The sequence below is a fragment of the Corylus avellana genome, chromosome ca9 (genome assembly GCF_901000735.1).
Source record: "Corylus avellana chromosome ca9, CavTom2PMs-1.0".
In the NCBI taxonomy this organism is placed as follows: domain Eukaryota; kingdom Viridiplantae; phylum Streptophyta; class Magnoliopsida; order Fagales; family Betulaceae; genus Corylus; species Corylus avellana.
In genome coordinates this window covers 16,622,260-16,631,297 of record NC_081549.1, presented here as the reverse complement: position 1 = coordinate 16,631,297, position 9,038 = coordinate 16,622,260, and the positions used below count along the sequence as shown (strand labels likewise).

At 35.6% G+C, this 9,038-nt stretch overlaps 1 protein-coding gene across 1 annotated transcript; it reads right to left on the bottom strand.

The window, feature by feature from the left end:
* Positions 1 to 3,214: 3,214 nt before the first annotated feature.
* LOC132191352 (protein SMALL AUXIN UP-REGULATED RNA 12) lies at positions 3,215 to 3,604 on the bottom strand. Its single transcript, XM_059606315.1, has one exon. The coding sequence runs from the start codon at positions 3,602 to 3,604 to the stop codon at positions 3,215 to 3,217; it is 390 nt and encodes a 129-aa protein (XP_059462298.1).
* Between the last annotated feature and the right edge of the window lie 5,434 nt (positions 3,605 to 9,038).

Genomic DNA, 9,038 nt, shown 5'->3' with positions numbered 1-9,038 from the left:
TAGTACCCAACCTATGAGGAAAAGACAAAATCAATACCTCCGTTAGTTCCGTCAGTCCTACTTAACGGGTTTAGTAAGAAAATCAACAAGGAAAGCTTAGAACCCTAAAAAGTAAAAATAATTAAAAATTAAAAAATTAAAAAAAAAAAAATGAGCTTCCTCTGTTTGGTTGCCGAGAAAACAAGGGAAATAATGTGTTGCCGAGTTGACAAGAATTTATTTTTATTTCAGACACTATTACATGTCTAAGTTCTTTCGGGTAATTTCAGAGACTAGTTCCAAGCTTTCCTTGTTGATTTTCGTACTAAACCTGTTAAGTAGGACTGACAGAACTAACAGAGGTATTGATTTTGTCTTTTCCCCATAGGTTGGGTACTAGATTTGTCATGTTTTAAAACTCAACGGAAAAAAAATAAAAAAGTAAAAACTCAGGTACCAAAAAAGTTATTAACCCTATAATTAACAATAATGGATAGAAAAATTATTAAGAATAAGGATTATAAATAAATTTATTTTCTTTATGATTTTTATAAATGAAAAAAAAAAAAAAAAACATTAAAATCTACATAACTTCCGTATAAGAATAAGGCCACAGTCCCCAAGAGGTAGTTCAATTAGATGGGATCACACTTAATAAAGTGGATGTCACTAGTTCAAATCTCTTTTTCCCTCTTGTGCGGATATGTCATAAATTTTCTGTTTTTTTTTTTTTTTTTTTTTTTAAAAAAAAAAAAGGCCACGGCGAACATTTAAAAGAAGCCAAATAAAACAAATTATATAACAGGCCTTTTTACACCGGAAGTAGTTGAACTTATTTGCTTCTTCTTGTCTTTTTTGTTTATTTCTAACTCAAGATTTTGGCAATATCTTCCTCAAACAATAATCGACCTTTGATAGACTGATAGTGACCGATACCATCTTTATTAGAAAGATTCTTTCTTGAAGTAAGTGAAGCATGTGGGAAAGAAAGGGGAAGAGAAAAATGTAATTAATGAAGGCAGGGAGAAAAAGGAGAGAAAACAAAAAATGAAAAAAATTCAAAATTAATTCACATGAACACGAACAATTTAGTCTTTACAATCAAATTTCGTACACTAATTTAACATATTCCGTTAGTGTGACATTAATTTAAATATGATAAGTATAACAATTTTACTGTCTCTAACGTTTCACGTTATTAGAATCTGTTAAGTCAGTGAACAAAATTTGACGGTTGAGACTAAATTATTTTTTTGGCATACCTCAAAAATCTTTGAATTTATTTTGATACCAGAAAGAGTTAATTGCAAATCAAGTAAACCACGTAAACTAATTTTGCATTATTTTTTTTCCAAAAAGACAAAAACAAAAATAGGTTTACATGTCATAATTCACAAATGAAACATAATTAAGGAGTTGTTGAAAATAGAGGGGCGTCCACAAGGGCGTGCCCTCCACATACAAGTCGGGCAATATAACGCTTGGCCTGTAAGTTGGTAACTGGCGGGCATAATACGTGACAATTATATTTGACAGGTGTTATGCTTGTCAGTTAGTTTTTTTAGTAACTTCTGGGACGTTACTTAAAATTGCTCAATCCTCATCAAAATGGGTGATGCTATAAATAGCCTCCTATTAGATGGCGGGGTTAAAAAGATAGAAGATATAAATAAGGTAAAACAACTCTCTCTGAGTATTTTTCATTTGGATTTTTAGATTGAGTTCTGTGAATATTACTCCAATAATTTTTAGTAGTGTATTCCACCGCCGGGAGAAAGAAGAAATTTATTGAAGAATTACGTGGAACAATATTTGATTGCAGTGCAAATAAGGTACTGTTCTATTCCGTTGTGCATGATTATTTTTTCTAACAAGAGTGACAAGGATGGTAATCTTGGTAAAGCCCATGCGGCTGTGATGGCAGACTCCCTTGCTGTTTCTTTTGGTTGTTCCTCTTTGATTTTAGAAGGTAATTCTCTAGAGAATAAATAAATATTGCCCAATTGTAATATGTTTTCAAAACACAAGATAGATTAGTTTGCTGTAGACCACTATTAAGGAGCTGAATATTTTAGCCCAATATTCAGAATTTCAACAATGTTGTCTGGGTAGAGCATGATCTGCTGAGGTTTTTTTAGCTCTACCAATAATTCACAATGTGCAAGAATGGGCTTTTATCAAGGCCCATTTGTTTGATACACATTTTAAGGGATTCTAATTTTTAGCAATTTGATGCGCGAATAGCTAAGAGCATTCTTAATGGAGGAGCCATATTTTTATGTAAAATAGCTTCTCAAAGCTCACTTTTATCTAGTTTAGCTAAGCAATTTTTAAATGTCTCTACATCCGATTAGCTATATTTCTATCTATTCTATTAAAATATTATTAAAAGTTAGAAAAGTTTTGGGAAAAAAAAGAACATGTGAAGTTTTGGGAAAAAAGAGAACATGTGAGAGGAAAAATGAGAAAAATTTTGGAAAAAAGAGAACATGTAGAGAAAAAGTAGGAAAAGATTTGAGAAAAAAAAAGAAAACATGTGAGAGAAACAATAAAAAATAAAATAGCTCCCTTGAAAAGTGTTGCTACATTTAGTTTTTTTTTTTTTTTTAGCTCTTTCAATCAAATATCTATTTTACATTTTCTTTTGGCTAATTCAATGTAGGGAGTTTTTTAAACATTTGAAGAGCCATTTTAAATAAAAGTAGTATTTGGCTCTTCCATTGGGAATGCTTTAAGTAATTCAGATAGTAAATATGAATAAGTATTTATAAAGCCCACTTGCCTTAACAAGTAAGTGAGCTATTTGAAACTTGTTCAGATAGATAGATCACATAGAAACACTTATTTACTGTCGAAATTGCTAACAATTCTAATAACAAAATTACAATAGAACTGTAAAAGTAGGATCGTGACCCGCGTATTCAACTGAACTTGAATTAATTCATTATTTTAGACCAAAAAAATTAAAGTACATATTAATTAGTTAGCTAGAGGATGTTACAAATTGTCCATAGTATACAACATATTAGGCTACAAATCATCAGCATTGATGTCTTAAGAAATTTGGAACAGGATCTACCCTATTTCAAATGAACGAGGTAATATCTGATTAGTTATAGTTGAGAGATGACAAAAATACCCTTCCACTATAACTAATTGAATATTATTGGATTCATTTAAAATTAAGAGGATCCTAATTCTAACCTCATGAACCAATCAATAATCAAATTTATTTTCAAAGGCACAGGGAGATCCTTCGACCATCCGGCAAGGCAGCGCAGCGAACGACGCTGAGAAAAAGGGTTTCGTCGCAAGGAATGCAGAGTTTGGAGTCGGCGGTGAAGTCATATTCATCCTTGGCCTGATCCAGCAAAGCCTTGAAGAGTGGATGATTGAGGATCCCTATTTTGATCACAAACCTCTTGCAATTCTCACCCACATAGACTACCAAGTGACCCTTTGGGACATCTTTTGGAATCGGGTTGTCTGCGTACGTGGCAGAAGCCCACAAGGCCCATTCACAGCACTTGTCACGGCCTGCACAAGGTGTCACTCTTTTCCCCATCTTTCTCCACTTTCTCATGCATGCCCTTAAGAGCCTCCTCCCCTGAGTCCCCTTCATCATCACCTTCACACAGAGAGAGAGAGAGAGAGAGAGAGAGAGAGATAAAGAGAGAGATGGAGAGAGATGTGGGGATGGGAGAAAGAAAGTGAAAGGTTTAGTTTATATAAGCGTGGAAGGGAAGACTAAAGAAACCATCCATTTTGGAGCATTAAATAGTTGAAGTGATGGGTAGCTACGAAGTGAGCTTTATTTATTTATTTATTTATTTATTTATATACGATTAATGATATTTCTAAAGCCCATGTATACCGTATATAGAAGATACGAAATTGTACGAACATGCATATATTTATATATATATATAGAGAGAGAGAGAGAGAGATGAGATTCGAAGCTGTAATAAAATAATACCATTGGAAGCAGAGTTCCATGGCTTTCTCTCTCTTCGAGTGAGGATTGTGGCTGATCGGTGATCTTTCGAAGTTCTCAAAGTTAAGGCCCCACAAGTTAGGGTTGGAAAAAAAGATAAGATATGAGGAGGGATGGGATGAGTTTCTTGGGCACAGTGCGATCCCACTGATTTCTAATTCATCGTCATGGATATTGTAAAATATATCGCTTTCTCTGTAGAGTGATTGAGAGACTTCGACTATTTTCCTTCTTGCATGTGTGACTGTGGTGTTTAGAGTTGATTTATCTAATCTTATATTTATTATGAATACGAAATCTGAAATTATCAAGTTTAGATTAAATTTGAAAAAAAGATGGTTAGGAGATGGTTAAGAGAATAATGCTTAGCATTTCTCTTGACATATGTAGTCATATTCATGCGTTTCTTTAGAATTAATAATTTTTGACACAATTCGTAAATGTGATGAAAATTCAGTATAAAATTACAGAATTAAGATTAAAAGGTCGAACCCGTTTAATTAAATAGGTAATATTAAAATTGATTGATACAATCTTATATCAATACTTGGGCATGCGCATGATCATCATGATCGGAAGTCGATATGCAAATAGGGATTAACACGTCAATATTTGAGTGGAGTATCTCAATCAGCCAATTTGCCATTTGATTATGTGACGCAAGTAGCTAGTGCAGTAGTGCGGCTGGAGATCATATATATTCAGTGAATGATGCTGTTTATAGATATATAATTATGCAGCTTTCTGTGGCAAAGATATTCGTATGTATCCTAATAAATAATTGTGATGACTTCATGTTGAATTAATGTATAGAGTTTTGTAGGAGCTAAAATTAATCGGTGTACAGTCAGTACTATACATCCGTACAGGACGAATCTTTAGGCAGTCTTACTAGACGTTATTACCGTTTTCATGCATCCAAATTGATTCGCCATCAGTTTCGCGTATCTCTGTACTCTGAGCATATATGCATGCAGGAGATGGGTGGAAAGAAACCGTCTTTTGATTTTGCAGAGAAAGAGAGTGGAACTCCACATTTTTTGAATATTAGATAAGAAACCTTCCTCTCTCGTTTCTTGCGACATTCCAATATATATATATATATATATATATATTCTTTTTCCTCCTTTATCCCTACCAACCAAATGAAGTTTTTTTTTTTTTTTTTTTTGTGTGATAAATATATTGGAGAACATAAGAAGGAGAGAGAAGACAGAAAGCGGAAGCATATAAGGACTACATTGTATTGAGTAGTACTACAGAGCCTCTATTTATAGAGAGGCTATGAGTAATAAGCAAGAAACCCTAGACTAATTAAGGTAGGGAATAAACCCTAAAGAATAATATAAAATATTATAACATTTTAATTATTTGGGAAGCCTGAAATTTTTTGATTAAATCGAAAACATTTTCGATCGAATAACAAAAGCTCGACTAATTGATGCAGATTGGACGTCAAACAGAGAGCAGTCAGAGCGTCATGTTCGCAGCCCCGTTCAAACCCCGTCCAGACGTTATGTTATTTTTCTCGCATTTTATGATTTCAGTTCAGCCCCCGTCCGAACGGCTACTAGTCCCATCCGGACGCGTAGCTTTGTTTGGCTTAGCCAACTTTATTTCATGTTTTATTAGGTTTATGGTTTTAGGAGTCTTTATTTCATACTTTAATAGGTTTAGGGTTTTGGGGGTCTATAAATACATGCTTATAGCCTCCAGAAAAGTCAGTTTATGTTTATTATTGAGTTTTATTAATGAGAATACTCAGAATTGAGTTTATTCCTCTTTTTTCCTTTAAACTTTAGATAGACTCTATTGTTTTTAAAAGAATAGACTCTATTGTTTTTAGAAGAATTCTTAGGTCTTTGATTCCAGATCTGGAATTGTTTGTCTGTTCTTTTATTGTTGTTCTTCGCTGCAACCCACCAAGTTGGGCTGCATCAGTTGGTATCAGAACTCAATTACTTTTCATGAATGGGGAGGAGCAACCGTTGTGTAGATATGAATGAGGTGCACGTACGTACGGAGACAGCATGTAATGAGCAACCAACGATTCATTTGCGGCACATGAGTGGTGGGCCAAACGGTTGTCGTCGCCAACCAAGACAGCGGTACGCAGAGGCGGAAGGCAAATCTATCATTGAACGTTGGCAACACATGGAGGATCGATTCAGGGCTATGAAAGATCAAATTGAAGACCTCACTACTCAAATATCCAACATGTGTGGTCAAAATGGGAATGGATCCGGAAACCAATTTGCGGAGCTCCGAATGCAATGACGTCAGCACCTTGTGCAAGGTCATGCCAATCGGCGGGTGAACATGTTCAAACTCGATCTACCGGAATTCCAAGGTTGCTTATAACTCAAAGAGTTCCTTATGACAAAAAATAAAAAATAAAAATAAAAATAAAAAAATTGACAAAAAGAAGGTTCCTAGAGAGGCTGCGGAGATTAGGAGTCAATCGGTTGTGGAGGAGGAAGATGTATTTATTGAAGAAGATTGCTCGGTAGATTGGGCCTCTCCACCAATCTATGACACCTATCCTAACGAAGGGGTGAGTTCTATACACCAAGTGCTTGATGAAAGCCCTAAAAGAGAAGTCTTTGATTTGGAAATTGATTTCCTTGGAGTAGATGTTATCTTGTCAAAAACTTTTAATCAAAGTATTGATGAGATCTATGGGGCAGAGACGACTTTTCTATCAAAGAGTGAATGGGTCTTTGTGAGTTCTTTGGAAATTCTCATGGCTTATGGGAATGGCGAGCATGAGAGAAGCATGACAAGTCTACACGGTAAAGTGGTGTGTGAGGCTTTCACGACAAACATTGAGGTATGTCGACGATGAAGAGCGTCGCATTTATTGTGGGGTGTTGTCTTGTCTTGATCTTGAGGAACAGTGAGTGGAATGAGTTGACTGGAGATCCGAAGGACCGTGGAAAGAATCGGCCAAATTCGAAGACGAATTCTCTCCAACCTGGGAAGGATGATGCAGATTGGATGTCAAACAAAGAGCAGTCAGAGTGTCCTGTTCCCAGCCCCGTCCAGACGTTATGTTATTTTTCTTACATTTTATGATTTTAGTTCAATCCCCATCTGGACAGCTACTTGTCTTGTCCGGACGCGTAGCTTTGTTTGGCTTAGCCAACTTTATTTCATGTTCTATTAGGTTTAGGGTTTTGGGAGTCTTTATTTCATATTTTATTAGGTTTTGGGTTTTGGGGGTCTATAAATACATGCTTATAGCCTCTAGAAAAGCCAGTTTATGTTTATTATTGAGTTTTATTAATGAGAAAACTTAGACTTGAGTTTATTCTTCTTTTTTCCTTTAAACTTTAGATAGACTCTATTGTTTTTAAAAGAATTCTTAGGTCTTTGATAGAATCTAAATCTGAAATTGTTTATCCATTATTTTATTGTTGTTTTTCGCTGCAACCCACCATGTCGGGCTGCATCACTAATGAAGCGTAAAATGTTTTTTACTTTTCGTTTTGGTAAAACATTTTCCGCCCCGCCCCCTCTCCCTCATTGTATGCCACTTAAGAAGGAAAATGAAGCTATGATTTGACTATTCTTTAGAATCCGATGTTCTCTCAACTTCGTTCTTCCTCACCGCTTTGCCTCGTCCTACGCCGCCTCCGATTTTCCACCACTCAAGTGAACCCATCCATCTTTGCGCTCCATCACTTTGCTCTCTTGTGGCTCCATCGTGTTAGTATCATGGAGTTTGAGAATAATAATCACACTTTAAGACTATCACTAAGTTACAATTTAAGAATATCACTGAGTCATACTTGAAGACTATCACTTAGTTACAATTGAATTGTTAAAGACTATCACCTAGCTAACCTACCTAGAGTAGAAGTCTATTTGTATCCAACATGATTCTCCTATCATGGTCCTATCATGAAGTTTGAGAATAATACATCGCTACCATCTTGGTCATGCTCGTCATCACTCTTATCACCTCCTACGCCTTCCTCTCCTCTGAGGATCACGACCATTGATCTGATCCAGGGTCCTCCGATTTATTGTATGATAGCATTGAGCACGCAATCCAGAAATTCAACGACTTGTTAAGGAAGATTTTTCACCATGCCTAATGCTCAGGCAGTCACTGAAGTCGGTGTTATCGTCGACCAACCACGAGGTGCACTCACATTATTCCAAATCTACTTCGGTTCATTTTCTTTTGTCACCTTCTATGCTCAAAGAAGGTGAGTTTTGCAAAGTAGATTTGGACCATGATTCTCCTATCATGGTCCTATCATGGAGTTCGAGAATAATACATTGCTACCATCTTGGTCATGCTCGTCATCACTCTTATCACCTCCTACGCCTTCCTCTCCTCTGAGGATCACGACCATTGATCTGATCTAGGGTCCTCCGATTTGTTGTATGATAGCATTGAGCACGCAATCCAGAATTCAACGACTTGTTAAGGAAGATTTTTCACCATGCCTAATGCTCAGGTAGTCGCTGAAGTCGGTGTTATCGTTGGCCAACCACGAGGTGCACTCACACTGTTCCAAATCTACTCACGTTCATTTTCTTTTGTCACCTTCAATGCTCAAAGAAGGTGAGTTTTGCAAAGTAGATTTGGGCCAGTATTGGACGACAATTGGAGAATTCAATGTCTTCCTTCTTTTAGTTTTGATTGGTGTGATGAGCTTTTGAATTTAATGTTTGTGTGGCGATTTTTTCTGTTGTGGATGTTGATTATGGTGGTGTTCTTAGAGAGTAATGTTAGAATTTTGATTATTATTGAATTTCAATCAAACAGTAATTTTAAAAGTCACCTCATTTTTGGAGTGATACAAGAGGGATTTTTAGAATTATTGGTTTTTAGAGCATTTTCAAGTTCCAACCAAACACTTGAAATGCTTTACAGTTTTTTTTCAGGCATATATAACCAAACATCGAAAAATAATCAATTTTCCTTAAAAATGTCAGAACCTTATATAAGGTTCTATAAGGTTCTGACCGTTTGTTTATGTTTTCCAACAGAAAACAAACGGTCAGAACCTTATATAAGGTTTTCCAATTAATCTTGTTGATTCTCTCTTCA